This window comes from Protopterus annectens, chromosome 7.part1 (assembly GCF_019279795.1).
Source record: "Protopterus annectens isolate FY-2018-M chromosome 7.part1, PAN1.0, whole genome shotgun sequence".
NCBI classification, from domain to species: Eukaryota; Metazoa; Chordata; order Ceratodontiformes; family Protopteridae; genus Protopterus; species Protopterus annectens.
Window position 1 is genome coordinate 337,789,568 of NC_056740.1, and position 14,997 is coordinate 337,804,564.

At 41.5% G+C, this 14,997-nt stretch overlaps 1 protein-coding gene across 1 annotated transcript in view; it reads left to right on the forward strand.

Annotated features, from left to right (window-relative positions):
- SLC25A20 (solute carrier family 25 member 20) overlaps window positions 1–14,997 on the forward strand; it is a 377,462-nt gene that overhangs the window by 75,979 nt on the left and 286,486 nt on the right. The window contains exon 3 of the mRNA XM_044078760.1: window positions 7,191–7,318. Coding sequence (XP_043934695.1) covers window positions 7,191–7,318 — 128 coding nt within the window. The remainder of the gene's footprint in view (window positions 1–7,190; window positions 7,319–14,997) is intronic.

The window sequence follows — 14,997 nt, forward strand, 5'->3', positions numbered from 1 at the left end:
AATCTGGTCTAAAGCTTGAGACGTTGGTTCTCAAGGTATTTGGACAAAGAAGATGGCTGCAAAAAGTTTTTGGAACAAAGGCCTGACAAAGGGTACAGTGGGATAGCACCTAAACAGAACAAACACTTCAAATCATCTTCTTTATGGGGAATTTGCCTCCCATATTGACATTTTCCCTTCCTGGGTGACATGAACCCTCAATAAACAAGAGAAAAAGGAAAAGAAGGAGAAGGAACCCCAATGGGGCACTTAAAATGGTTTGGTAGAAACCAGCACAGTGAAAGGCATTCAGACAGATGTTCAACGGTGGCATTTGGAATAGTGGCAAAGATGTTCTGAGTATTGGGTATGCGTACATCACCTTTGTGCCCTATGCTTGTGCATAGAGCACATGTGTGATTTATGATGCTGAAAGGATGTAAAGGCTTTGATTTACTGGCCAGATGTTGGGCTATCCTTGGCAGGAGATCCCATAAGTGATGAATATTGCAGTAGTAAGAAAGGACATCTATGCTACTATGTTTGAACCAAGCTGAACTGAGGTGGGCTACCAGCCATAACTCTGAGCTGAGATACTAGATGACTAGAGGCTTCTGAGCTTCCCAAAAATCATAAGTTGCCTTTTTTTTTTTTTGCTTAATTATATTTACTACACTTTTTTATTGTGTTCTGCATATTAAATACTGTATTTTAATACTATAAACTAAACTGCACTGTTTGTACTGCATTTGTTTGCCTTATTGTGCCTATTAAATTGGGTCTATATTATATATTCGAACGCTTAAAAGTTGGAATCACTAAAGATCGAACTTTAGTGACCGAACTTTCAAATGTTCGAATATATTAATAATAAAAAAAAAAAAAACTAAAGGGTGTAAGCAGGGGGGCAAGCGCCTCTGCACCCCTCACACCCCTCACTACTTAAGTATACCAACTCGAAGATCGTGCTGCAGTGTAGGAAATGGGAAATCTTCCATTTCTGCACTGTAGAACACTGAAGTGTGATCTTGGAGTTGGTATATTTAAGTAGCAGGGGGTGTGGGGAGTGCAGGGGGCTTGCCCCCCTGCTTAAACCCTTTACTTTTTTAATATTGTTTTTTAATATATTCGAACATTTAAAAGTTCGATTACCACTAAAGTTCGATCTTTAGTGATTCAAACTTTTAAGCATTCGAATATATATAGTCTAGATCTGTTAAATCATAGTTTATTGCTTTTTCACTGTTTGCAAAGCTTTATTTCCAATGTTTGCAAAGTAAATGCTACTTTTCACTGTTTACATCATTACAGATGAAAATCAGGTGTTTCAGCTAATTGGTAATTCTGAATGCCCATGACTTGTTATGTTGTTTTAATTGACAATTTCAGGCCAATAAAGCCAAACCCCACTAGCTGGATATGCCTTTTGGCTATTTTTCTGCTCTTTAATACATATTTTAGTGTTTCCAGCCTAAATTGGTGTAGCTAGTAGTTGTAGCATAATCCAGATACAGGTTTGCTGCATCTGGGTCTGTTTGTAGTGGCTCTTGTATTCTGAGCACATTTTCCAAGCCCTCTTTGATTGGAAGGGGCCCTTCTGCAGCCTAATGAGAGTACTGTGCTGACTGGAACTTGTCTGGTGAAGGGTGATTAGTCTTGGTTTAGGTCTTGGAGTAAGCGCCCTCATTTGTTCTTTTGATTTTTTTCAGTTTGTATAAGTTTTTAGCTTCTGCGCTGCCAGCAATTGTGTGCCATAGCCAGATAAACAATTTTGGCAATTTTCCTCAGATACAGCTGTAGTACATTAGTGAAGTCCTCATCTTTAGTACATTTCTGGTCTAAGAAGTATTGCTAGTTAGCTGTGACCTATTACACCACCAGCCAAAAACCCAGTCAGAAATACCCATCTACACAGGACCTTCTAGAGAAGTCCTGAAAGCACCTCCTTTGTGATAACAGTTCTTCAGACCTAGCGTTATGGACGGTTGGACTACCCTTGTTTCTCCTGACAGCCTTGTTGATTTGGGTCTCCTGAGGCAGTGTAGCAACTGCCTCATGTACACTAACAACCCTCTAGTAATAACTCACACTAGTACAGAATGGGAGAAATGTATCTACACCAAGAATCTTGAATCCCAGCTCTCTTGCACTTGAAACAGTAACACAGAAGAGGTTGTCAATTCTCCCACCGCTACTCGTACCCACAGTACCACTGTTCATGCACATAGTACACTTCCAGCACATAAATCAACATACGTGGAGGTTCTCTCAAAAAACTTACCAAAACACGAGACCTCCAAAACACAAGACCCAGTTTTCACAACACCCCAGACTCATGGCAACACCAGTGTCTCACCTAGCATGCCCTTAAGGCATAACACTGAAAAAACAAGTTTTCTTGTTATTGGAGACTCCATAGTGAGATACACGGATGTCCCACCCACCAGACTAGAGAAGGAGAAATTCACGGTCAGCTGCCTGTTTTGTGCCAGGATTCGTCATATCATGCAACCACTCTGGTCTCTTGGCAACAAGTACCATTATGACTCTGCCATAGCTTATGTTGGAATGAACGATCTGAAACGTACCTCACTGGACTACATGGAGAGACATGACTGAACTCTTTTGAGTATGTGCCCCAGGCAGGTATGTGCCTAGCCTTGAGCAGCAAACTACCTTCACCTAGAATGATGTTACAGTGTAAACAAAAAATGATTGATTTCAGTAATTGGCTAAGTTTTTATTGTCCGTCAAAGGGCATCCAGTATCTGTCAATCTGGGGTGACATGGCTAACAAACCTTGCTGCTTTGCCAGAGATGGTTTGCACCTGGCACCACTAAATTTTTAGCTGCTGGCAAAGACTCTTAACTCTCCCATACTGACTTTTTTAAGCAAGGTCTCAAAAACAAAATTGCTGACATGAAAATTGCCAGTAATAAAATAAGAGTTATGCTGCTGAACACCTAGGAGTTTAAACCAAAAACTGCATGCTGTGGGAGCGCTTCTATCACTGGAGGATGTTGATGTCTGTGCAGTCACAGAAACCTGGTTCAAGGCCTCAGAGAGTACCCCTGCCTTGCAAGACTACAATGCCTTCCACACCTGTAGACCGTAAAATGAACGTGAGAGAACCAAAGGAGGCGGTATTTCTTTCTTTCTATATAGAGATAATTACCTCCCAGCTAGTCAGTCTGGACAACTTCATGGAGTTATTCCAAGTTCAAATTACTGTGGGTAAGACCGCCATTCAAGTCATAGCTAGATATATGTCCCCCTGCATGACTCATGATTTGCAAGAGGCCTGTTTGACCAAACTGGAGTCGGTCCAAATACAGCCAAACACTCTGGTCATGGGGAATTTCAATTATCCCACCATCAACTGAGAAACCTACTCCAATCTTAACTCACTTGCACAAAATTTCCTTAACTTTGCTAACTCAGATGCCCTGGAACAAATTGCTCAAACCCCAACAAGAGGAACAAACATATTCTATCTGGTTCTCATTAGCATGACAGATGCACCATCACCACAACTGTCGGACCCTCACTAGTTAAATTTGACCACAAGTCAGACTCCTTCGAACTGGCACTAATGCCCGAATTCGCAAAGGGCATAGTAAGACTAAAAAACTTCACCAAGGCAAACCATACCCTCCTAGGGGAAGGTATAAATGAATTCCAAGCCCCACCTCCAGCTGAAAGTGGTAACTACATCAAAACTTACACTGAAGCCCTGCACAATCACTTGTATATGTGTATACACTCAGAATCAAAGCTAGAGCCCCAAGAAAAAAACAAGCACTGACAACATGTCAAATCCTGTAAGGGTAGTTTTGAGAAAAACTTGGCAATCACAGCCAAGGATAGTCATAAGGCCTTTTACAGCTACATATGTTGTCTAAAAGGTAGGACCCAAGCATTTGCCAAACTAGTGACTAATGGTGTCACACGCACTGATCCTACAGAGATGGCAAACCAGACAGCGGACAGATTTGGTGAACATTTCTCTCCTTTATCCCCTCCAAACTTATCACAAACCCTGCCCCCAACTCCCCACCCTACATATCTAAAGAGCAGGTTAGTAAAGCCTTGTCTAAGGCAAAAACTCAGTCACTATGGGACTAGACGGCATCCTAGTCTGTCTTCTAAAAAAAAAAAACACAAACTACTATCACCATTAAGTACCCTGTTCAATCATAGCCTTACCATAGGCTTTGTTTCTGAAAAATGGAGAACGGCAACAGTTATTTCCCTCCACAAAGGTGGCTTAGCAGCAGGCCCAAGAATTATAGACCCATAAGCTGACCAGTCTCTTCTGTAATGCCATGGAATGAATCATCATGGACCTCATAAATAAAGACATAGGCAGCCTCCAAACCCTGGATTCTACCCAATTTGGCTTCATCAAGGGTAGATCCTGCCTGTTAAACCTGGTGGATTTCTTTGAAAATGTGACTAGGGCCATTGACGAGGACAAATTGTACACACAGCATACCTCGATTTGGTAAAGACCTTTGACACAATCCCACACTTGGGCATTACCGATAAACTTAGAAAGCTGAGTGTAAACCCCTTTGTTGTAAGATGGGCTGCCAACTGGTTCACAAACTGGTCACACACTATCAAAGTTGGTGACTCCACATCTACCAGCAGACCTGTCTACAGTGGGGTCCACAAGGGTCAGTGCTGGGCCCCGTACTGTTTGGTATATACTTCTCAGAAGTTCAGGCCAAAACTTAAGGGGCTATGGCTGACCAACTTTGTGGATGACTGCAAGCTGGGTGCAATTCTTGAATCCCCAAATTATGTCACTGTACTTCAGGAGGGTGTTATGCAGACCAACGACTGGTGTCTTAGTCATGGTCTCAAACTGAATGCAAAGAAATGCATTCTCATTCCCATGGATAAAAACAATGGCCCTTCATGCTATCAAATTAACAATACTCTGTGTACCAACAAAGTGGTAAGGGGTTTGAGATCACAAGTAGACTGCGACCTTCACTTTGACCACCATGTGTCTACTGTAGTGAGGAAAGCTTTCTACATAGCTCACTTGATTAGCAAAGGCATCACCTCTAGAGCGAAGGAAGTTATAACCCCTCAATAATTGTCACTAATCAGGCCCATAATTGAGTACAATGCCCCTTTTGGGATGTACCATACAAAACACCTGCAGCAATTGCAGAGAACTCATAAGTTTCCAACAAAGAAGATCCAGGGACTCCAGCACTTGCCTTGCACAGACCGACTAAAGTCTGTGTCACTATACTATGTATCTTACAGACTCCTTAGGGGAGACTTGGGCCTGGCTTACAGAGCAGTCTTCGACCCAAACATAATGAATTTGCTGCACATCCGTAAATCACCTGTGAATAGAGCCACCTGCTACAGGGACCTAAATATAGCCTGTAACATGAATAGGACTTGCTGGAGGGACAGAGTATCTCTCAGTGACTGCCGCGTCTTTGGAATAGGCTGCCAATTCATGTAAATAATCTGGATTTGAACCCTGTATTATTTGTGCTGTGATCAGGATCTTATTGCTGTTGCACCTGGTGCCACAGGGAAATCTTAAAAGATGTGGATACTTCAGATTAGAACCATCACCCATGCTAACTTCCGTAGTCCACTGAGTCACACAAGCTCTGAAGCAGAGCACTTCTGTTGACACTGTTCAAAAGGAACCTGGATGAGTGGTTGGGCCACCATAAATTCTTACCAGGGATAGCGTCTACATCCCTCCTGGATATGGGCAGTCGTTATTAAATACAATCCTGGTATTGACTAGTGTATCTCTGGTATTATGTTGTAATAAAACAGCTAGGCTTGAAATTACCTTTGGGTCACTAGCCTTGTAATCTCCTGTGATCCTATGTGGTATGGTGTCAAAGGCCTTGGCCAGGCTAAAGTATGCTATGTGTACAGCATAGCAACTGCCAACAGCTTGTGTTACTCTATTAAAGAAATTAACCAGATTCATTAGACAGGCTCTACCCTTAACAGAGCCAAACTGCTGCATGTCTAACCTGATGAGATTTGTAATATCACACCCTTTACCCTCCCCTTCCCTCCTCACTCAATCTCTCAGACCTGTTATAACATGCTTAACTACCTCACTTCATCTCAGCTCAAGTACCCATCTTCCTTTCACTACCATGTATACTACCTCACTGAGTCTCCTCTCTTCCCCTTCCATCCCATTAGCCCTTCTAGCTTGTTCCACCTTTGTGTGGAGCATCTGCTTTATATCTGCTTGAGTTTAGTGGAATGTTTGTATATAAGATTTAGGTATATGAGTTTAGAACAGTATCTGTTTGAGCTTAGTACTGTCAGCACATACATCCTACCTTTATTCGTAGCCTCTAGCTAGATATTGGTATATCTGTTCATAACTACGTTTCATGCTGTATATATAGCTAATGTTTGCTGCAGTATGTATTATTTGCTATTGTATGTATATTCAATTGTTCTTCATGTACTCTGCTGCTCATTTATTGTTCTATGGAGCTTTTCTCCCCGGGCCTCCTTTGAAAAAGGACAAGTGTCTAGTTGGAATTTCTCGGTAAACAAATGTAAATAAATAAATGTCATAGTTAACAAGGTCTGTTATAATGTGCTCCATGGCTTTGCATATCAGAGTCATCAGGCTGCTGGACCTGTAATTTCCAGGGTTAGTGGTGGAGCCACCCTTGTGCAGTGATATCACCACTGCTGTGTGTCAAACTTCAGGGATGAAGCTAATGGCTAAACACTGGTTAAATAGCTTAAGGAGGAGCTCTGCTGGGGCTTGCTTGGTACAGTTTATTTAGCTGCCAGGTATATCCCATGGGGGAAGTACGTTTAGTTTTTGAAAGCACCTTTAGTACACGATCTTTGGTGGTGATGGAGGTGGGGTATGTGTGCTTCCGAGTTATGTAGGCTTTGTATAGCATTTCCAGGGTGAATTTGGCACTGAATGTTTAGTATGTGTCCACTTCTACTGGATCAGTTTAGTATCTTCACACACACACACACACACACACACACACACACACACACACACATATATATATATATATATATATATATATATATACACACACACACACACACACACACACACACACACACACACACACACTCCTCTTTTTGGTTGTAAATAGTTTTAAGCCAAGAACTTCCTTCAGAGATGGTTGCCAGCATTTTTACTCACTTTTGTTTTATTTTGCAGGGTTTACGGGGGTTATATAAAGGTATGGGGGCCCCTATTGTTGGGGTGACCCCCATGTTTGCTGTATGTTTCTTTGGATATGGTCTTGGTAAAAAGCTACAACAGAAGACTCCTAATGATGTATTAACGTAAGTGCAGTTTTTATGTAAAAGAACATTAGCCAATCATGTTTTGATTTTGCTAAAGCTTCCATAATTTAATGACATCAACTTATGTGATAATACTTCTGTTTTGCTAATTATTGATTTATTTTGTATTCTTATGAATGATGCACAATCTTTTTTTTGAGGACTAGCTATTAAAAAATGGTCTTTGAGCCTTCCTGTTGTTGACCTTGTTGGCTTAATTTCCCAGCAGCTTTGTAGAACTCTTTTCACTGGCTGTGCACGTCTCCTATGTTTTATATAGTCGTATTTTTGTAACTTTTGTCCATTTATTTATTTATTTTTTTAAGGCGCGAGAAATGCCCGTTCATATTTCTGTGAACCATTTCAGAGAGATAGTAATATGATCAAGTATGTCTTTTATATTTTATTGGTTTAGCTTACTGCTTTTCTTATTTTTGTTGATAACTTTAAGTGGTAAGTAGTTAGGATTTGGGACCTGTGTAACATTTGCCTTTGACAACTTGATACATTAGAGACCTGAGGAGTTGCATGCTATGTAAAATATGTAATAAAGTTATGAAGTACCGCAGCTTGCAAAAGCATTTGAGGTAATCTGTACCTCATAAAATAATGACTGATGGTGACTACGAAGGACTCGTAGAACACCACTTCCTCTGTGTTTTTATTGCAGGTTTTGCAAGGTGTGTTAAGGCATAGGACCTATTAAGGAGCAAAATTAGGCAGCTTCTTCAGTGAGTTTCCTCCTTGTCAGAAGTAGCTTTGAAGAAGCTTGAGTTAAAAAATATATTTGATAGGATGAGTAGTCTGCTTTTTAAAGATACTGAAAACAATTTGCCAGGGTTGGTCATGACTATAGCCGTACTTTATTTTGTCTTTCCCCTGGGTAATGAAAGTCATACTTTTTTATTTTGAGGGACTTTCTCCCTACCCCCCCTCCCCTGTACTGTGCCTGGATCAATGCAGACCACTTTATTTCCACTTCCATTTAAAAAGTGGCCTTTCCCCCTGTATAGAGGATAGGCATCTCTCCGTCTCATTGTATGCTAGTACTTGTAAACTTTACATGATGCAATTTTGTGTAATAATTCTGGGAGCTGCTGAGGATGAGAACTAATATCAACTTAACATGCACACTAGGGTAATACCCATTACAGTAGTGATATAAGCCATGGCTCTGATAAGCATGTGCATTCCATATTGGAAGATGTGCTCAATAATTTATGATAGTTGACAGAAACAATATTCAGTGAGTACAGTTTCTTCAAGCACAGCTTAATTACATATGTACTTTGCCAAATAATTAATTTCTTTACAAATAACCCCAAAATGATTTGAAAAATATTTACTATTTGAGGCATAGCCTCACACACCCTTGTGCTGGTGGTGGGACTCTACATCGCTCTGTCTAATTTATCAGCTATGAGGTTATTGGTTCCATGGTGCAGAAGAAGGAAACCTGGATTAGAAGACAAATTATCAGTTTATGACCTGGGCACCCTAGGAGCTGGCTGGGAAGGGGTGAGAGTGAGTAGCTGATGCCTACTTTCTCATCTGTTGTTGCTGGAACAAAAGCTGTGGATAATGCAGGTGTGTACTGTATACAAGAATGTAAAAATGCTGCTATCTTTATGATTGCAATAAGTAATGTATTTGTATGTAGTAAGTCACTGCCAAAGAGAACATTGCTCTTTAACTAGGCTTAGCAGGTGAGTGGAAGCTCTCCCAAGTGAGGGAGCTTATCATAGCAGACATTACACTGTGCTTGTCGGACAAAAATGAGGAGGGTTTCGATGCAGGAAAATTTCTCCTGACTCCCCAAAGGATAACTGCCTGCAAGGCACAAGTTTCACCTCCTATACCCATTTTCTTGTAACTTGTATTTTGACATTCAAAGTGTTGTACATGTTTGATCATCTTTCTTATGATGTCAACATCTTGAAATGTCACGTTTTCTTATTGGTGATGTTTAACAGAGTTTCTGAGGTCATGCAAGTCATATTTTTTTTTCTTACATTTCCCTTTTTTCTAAGTTTATTTAACCTTACAGATAGTATATATTGAGATTAGGGACATGGAAGCTCTGCCTGTATATTCAGAGATGCAGAAAGATGTAGCCCCCTGGAAAAAAAAAATAAAAACACTGTACAGCAGTAAAAATGTGTCTTTATATGTTGTAAGATGATGATGATTTAGATATTTTGCTGTGATGATTTTCACCTGGAGTTTGGCATACACAAAGTATTTCATGTAGATCCCCAGCACACTTGGATGCTGGTAAGTGGTGGAATGAAGGGGGGAAGAAGGTTTAACGGCTGTCGGTAGACTAGAGCACCAGCAGCAATATTTAGGAAAAAGACTGTGAAGTCCATATATCAGTGGGAAAAGAGCTGTTTCCCTGACACAGTGAATTTGCCAAGTGAAATACCCCTGTGGAGGAAGCAATGCGGGCACCCGTGGAGGAGCCGCAGTGTTACAGACCTTTTGTCTCAAAAAGTACAGCTCTTTTGCTAGGGAGGCCCCTTTAATGCTAGGAGTGTGTGGTGACGTCCAGTTGGGTCAGGCCTAGGCTGCCAGGGAGAAGCCCACCTTAATGAAATGTGTGAACGAAGCCCTGAAGAGGAAACAATAGAAAAAACAGTAGAAACAAAGTTGTAACCCCCAGATAACCTTGCGAGTTAGTGGCTCCTCTCTGTGGGCCAGTGGTCACAGTTGCCAGTGCTAAAGAAATCTTAGCAAAAATCTCAGTAAAACCTACACCCCTGGTGTTTGTTTGGGTGGGCAGGCCAATGGTGCAGGCAAAATTAGGCTGAATCAACATGTAGACAATGTAGAGGAGATAAAGAAGTCGATCGAATCTCTCAAGTACTTCTTTAGTTTATTAGAGCAACTAAAGCAGAGTTCCAGATATGCATATTTCTTACATACAGCATAGCAGAAATGTTAAATTATTAGAAATGCAGGGTTGTCTAAGAAACTGATATCCATAAGCATTAGGGTGTCTGCCAAAAATCCCAATTAACAAACTAAAACAGTGAGTAAAAAGGTCACACAGGATAACCACTTGGTAAAAAACACAAAGTTTTGTAAAGCTAAAACGTGTAATGTTTAGTACCTAAAATCTCTTGTGTCTGAGGTATTATGGGAAATATGCAAATTACCCCTTAAGGATATCACGTGCTTCAGCTATCACACAATCCAAAGTTAGGTTGGAAAAGAGATCTGAACCATGTCGACTCCAAACTCTAATAGAATGTTGTTGCTGAAAAATTTTGTTAAAACCCTACATACAAAATTCATGTTGAAAAAAACATGTTGAAAAACAAGTTAAAAAACTTATAATTTTGAGGGAGGTTAGGCTATAATTTTCGTATAAATCTTCTTCAGGATGGCTATGGAATCCTAATAGTAAAACTACAACTTGAAGAAAACGCATAAAACAAAATACAAACATACAAAAGTACAGTAACAGTTTAGCCAAAGTGAAAGATCAGAAAACCAAAATAAAATTATTAATTGTTTAAAACAAATGTCAGGGTAAATATAAACAATCCAGTAAAAAAACAACAGCGAATCAAAACTGTAAAAACATATAAAAAAACAAGTATAAATAAACGGACAGCAAGAAGCGGTGAACCAGCCACTACGGACAAAAAGTGTGATATTCCTGTGTTTTCAGCCAAAAACGTTAGCAATATGAAGTCAGCAAAATGCAATTCAAACAAGCCAAACCATAAGCAAAGCTGCCACACCTGTGCTGAACAAAAAACGATGGTTCTTCTTTATAAAAACAAGTCCTTTTAATCAATATCAAATGCAGGAACAAAAGGAATAAGCGCTTTCACGCGGTACAACCGCGCTTCTTCAGAATCTGAAGAACAGGTGTGGCAGCTTTGCTTATGGTTTGGCTTGTTTGAATTGCATTTTGCTGACTTCATATTGCTAACGTTTTTGGCTGAAAACACAGGAATATCACACTTTTTGTCCGTAGTGGCTGGTTCACCGCTTCTTGCTGTCCATTTTGGTTTTGTTTTGGTGAGTGAACCACTCAACATTTTGCTACCGGCTCTTTTTATCACCACAAGTATAAATAAACAGTATAAAGTTACAAACCAGCAAAATTGTAACCAAAAAGTGAATACCACTTCCGTAGATTCAGTACTGGAACGATGGATTCTACATACTTTAGTCCTGGCTTGAGTCTAGATTGTAATCTAATCTGCCAGATGAGTTCTCTTTTTTTCCGGCAGCGAGTTGTAATCGCCCTTAAACGGGGTCTTGGGGATGTGGTTCAAAATGTGAAATTTGAAGCTATTGTAACCCGGAGTGACCAGAGCGTGTTGTGCCAGCTGGTTGGAACGTTTTAGGTAGCGTCGGTCATGCAGGTGTTTTGCTACCCTGGTCGTCTTCAAAGCGTTCACAGTTTTGCCCACGTAAAAAGCAGGGCACTTGGTGCAGGAGGCCCGATAAACCACTCATTCTAGATTACAATCCCCCTTGACATTGGGGTGGTAGAACATCCTGTTATTCGGGCAAAAGAAACCAGAGGACCCACTCCTGTGTTGGCAGTAAATGCATGTTGTGTCACTGCAGGGAAAGGTCCCTGGAGAGTCCAACTTTGGAGTTGTTGGGTGTTCCAGGTAGTCCCTGATACTCTTGCCCCTTCTGGCTGTGAAGGTGGGCCTGGAGGGGAAAATGTGCTCAAAGCTCCTGTTGTTTGTAATAATGGACCAGTTGTCAATAACTATCCTGGTGATGTCAGTGTAGTCCATGGAATAGTCCATGATAAGGTTCAGTTTGTACTTTGTCCTCGAAGCCAGGGACTCTGGTGCTGATGAAGGGTTTGTAGGGTCCTTGTACGTATTGAGTGATGACTGGGTCTAGGATCCTGTCTAGCAGTCTCTGGGAGTAGCCTGTGGCCAGGAAGTCTTTCTGCAGGTTGTGCATATTGTGAAGGAAATCTGTCATTTGTCTGGACACCTTGGAGATCCTGAGTCCTTGATACTTGACCACGCTCACCTTCTGCATCAGAGGGTGCATACTGGAGGCATGCAGGAAGAAGTTGACCCTGGTTGGCTTTTGGTACAGGTTGTGGGTTTGAGTGGCACAATTAGCCTTCTTCCTGATGGGGAGGGAGGGTGGCCTAATGGTTAAAGTGTTTGCCTTGCAAACACAAGGTGCAGGGTTTGAGTCTCACAAGGGACTATTGGCTAGGCTTGAAATAGCTCGCAAGGGCAGTTAGCTTAGTACTAATCTATGAATCTATGATGGTGAGGTCAAGGAACTCTATTTCTTCTTGGTGCTATCTAGCTGTGAAATGAAGGAAAGCAGTGGTCTGGTTGATGTGTTCCAGGAAAGTGTCCAGGTCATTACGGCTCCCCTTCCAGACCAAAAAGATGTCAATAAACCTGTAATAACAGGTCATGCGGCCAAAGTGGGGGAAATTGTAAATATGGTCTTGTTCCCATTTCCTAAGCGCCGTGTTGGCCAGGCTGGGTGCCATGGCTGCCCCATGGCAATGCCTGTGCTCTGTCTGTAGTATCGCCCGTTGAAGTGGAAGAAGTTGTTCTCTAGGAGGAGTGCCAACAGTCTCCCCAGATGTTCAACCTCACCTGGGAGTGCCGCGTGGTCATTCTCGTAGGCCTCTGCCATGGCTTGGATGCAAAAATCATGGGGAGCATGGTATAAAGTGATTCAACATCAATAGTGACCAGGATGGATTCACTGTAGATGGAAACATTCTTGATCTCATCCAGAAAGTCCATGGAGTCTAGGATAAAAGATGGGTTGTTCTCATTCTCAGCCAGAGGTATAAGGTGGAAATTGAGATAAGGGGCGATGGTCTCTGTGACGGATCCTCCGCTGGCCACAACCGGACGGTAAGGCGGGTCCTGGAAGTTCTTATGTGGTTTGGGGATACCAAAGAATTAGAGCAAGCAGGGGTGGTGTATAGAAAAAAAACTCCAGAAGCCCCTCATCAATCAGGTCCCCTTCCTCCAGGTTGGCTAGTCTGGTCCTGATGTCTTCATAGGCTGTGTGTTGTTGGTTAAGATCAACTTCCTTATAGAAGCAAACATCGCTCAGCATGGTCTCGAAATTGATGTTGGAGGAAGTAGTATCAGTGACCAGAATCCCACCTCCTTTGTCTGCCTTAATCACCCTTCTCATGTGGTCCTGACTGTGGTCTCTTAGTGCTTGGAACTCCTCCTTAGTGATGTTGTAAATCTTCCTTTTGTTGTTTCTCCTTCCTAGCAGGGACCTAATGTCCTCCTCACATTTGTCCTGAAAAGCTTGGATGAATTTGGGAAAAGTTGTATCATTTGCATCGGCCTTTGTAACAACACTGCTGATGACTGCATCTATGCACAAAATTGTTGTAGAATATTCTTGCTAACCTAGCACAGATAACCTGCATCTTGGTCTGAGGATCTCAGGCTGCAGAATCTACAGCAAGGAGTTATTCCCATGTGTAGCCTTTAAACTAATTTTTCACCCTTTAGCATTTTGAGACCAGACTGTTGCTGCATTAATAATAACCTTATGCTTGTGGCTTTCTTTCTGTTCTTCCGTGGTGCTTAGGAAGAACAGTGATTATTCTGTTCATCCAAAGTTGCATCCTTGGATGTTTTGCTGGTATTGAAGGCACAAGGATTGAAGGCACAAGGGTAAATATATCAAATTAAGGTACCTATGATACTGGGATACATTTGAAAAGCATCACCAAAAAGAAAGGTGAATTATCTGCTGAGGCTTCTGCTGCCTCTGCAGATTCTAAACCTGAATCTGATGCAATAGCCTGTAGGGCATCCTATCTGGGAAATATGCTTCTTCCTTCCCAGCCCATCCAACCTTTTCTGGTACATCTAGTGGCTTGGGGAGTTTGGTGAAGACCAAGGCTTCAGACATCCTTATACTGGTTACTGTATGATGCTACAGAGCTATTTACTGTCCCCCTGTGATTTAGATGCTGATCCTGTTGTTACTGATTCAAATCACAAGGCAAGGTTCAGGAGATTTTCTTACTGCACCTCCCCTTCAGAAAAACTCTCAGGGCTCAGCAGCAGCATGTCCCTTTTGTTATTTTTGATTTTCTGTCTGCTGTCCTGTGGTGTCTGTTTTTTTCTCCAGGGATGATGATGATGATGATGATGCAAAAGAGATGTTCTGCTTTTTCTGGTGTACATCTTTTGGCCAAGGACATTGGGAAACGTAGCCCCTTTTCCAGTTCATACATTTCTTGCTGGTTGCCAGATTGGCACATGCCCACCTCCTGACATCAGCACTTTGCTTTTTTAGATTCCTGCTGTACTACCCATGTAAAAGGTGTCCGCTCTGGCACTGCAAGATTGCATGTACTACTTTTAGCCATATGCCCTAAGGCCAGCCATTACCTTGACATCTGCTTTTCTCAGTTAAGTCTGATGGTAGCCGTACTGTATCTTGTCAGATTGTATTACCTGTGGTATAGGACCTGATGTTGAGCCAGATTTTGGATGCATTCACTGGATAGCAGCTTGTCATCTGCTGATGCCTGTATTGCAGACACTGTTTTCTGTATATGTCTCTGCATATCTCTTCCTTTAGCTCTTACTTTTTAGTCCTATCATAGAGGAAACTATAGTTGCTTCTTTTGTTCTAACTATGAAATGTCTGCTCATGTCTGTTTGCACCACATCAGAGAG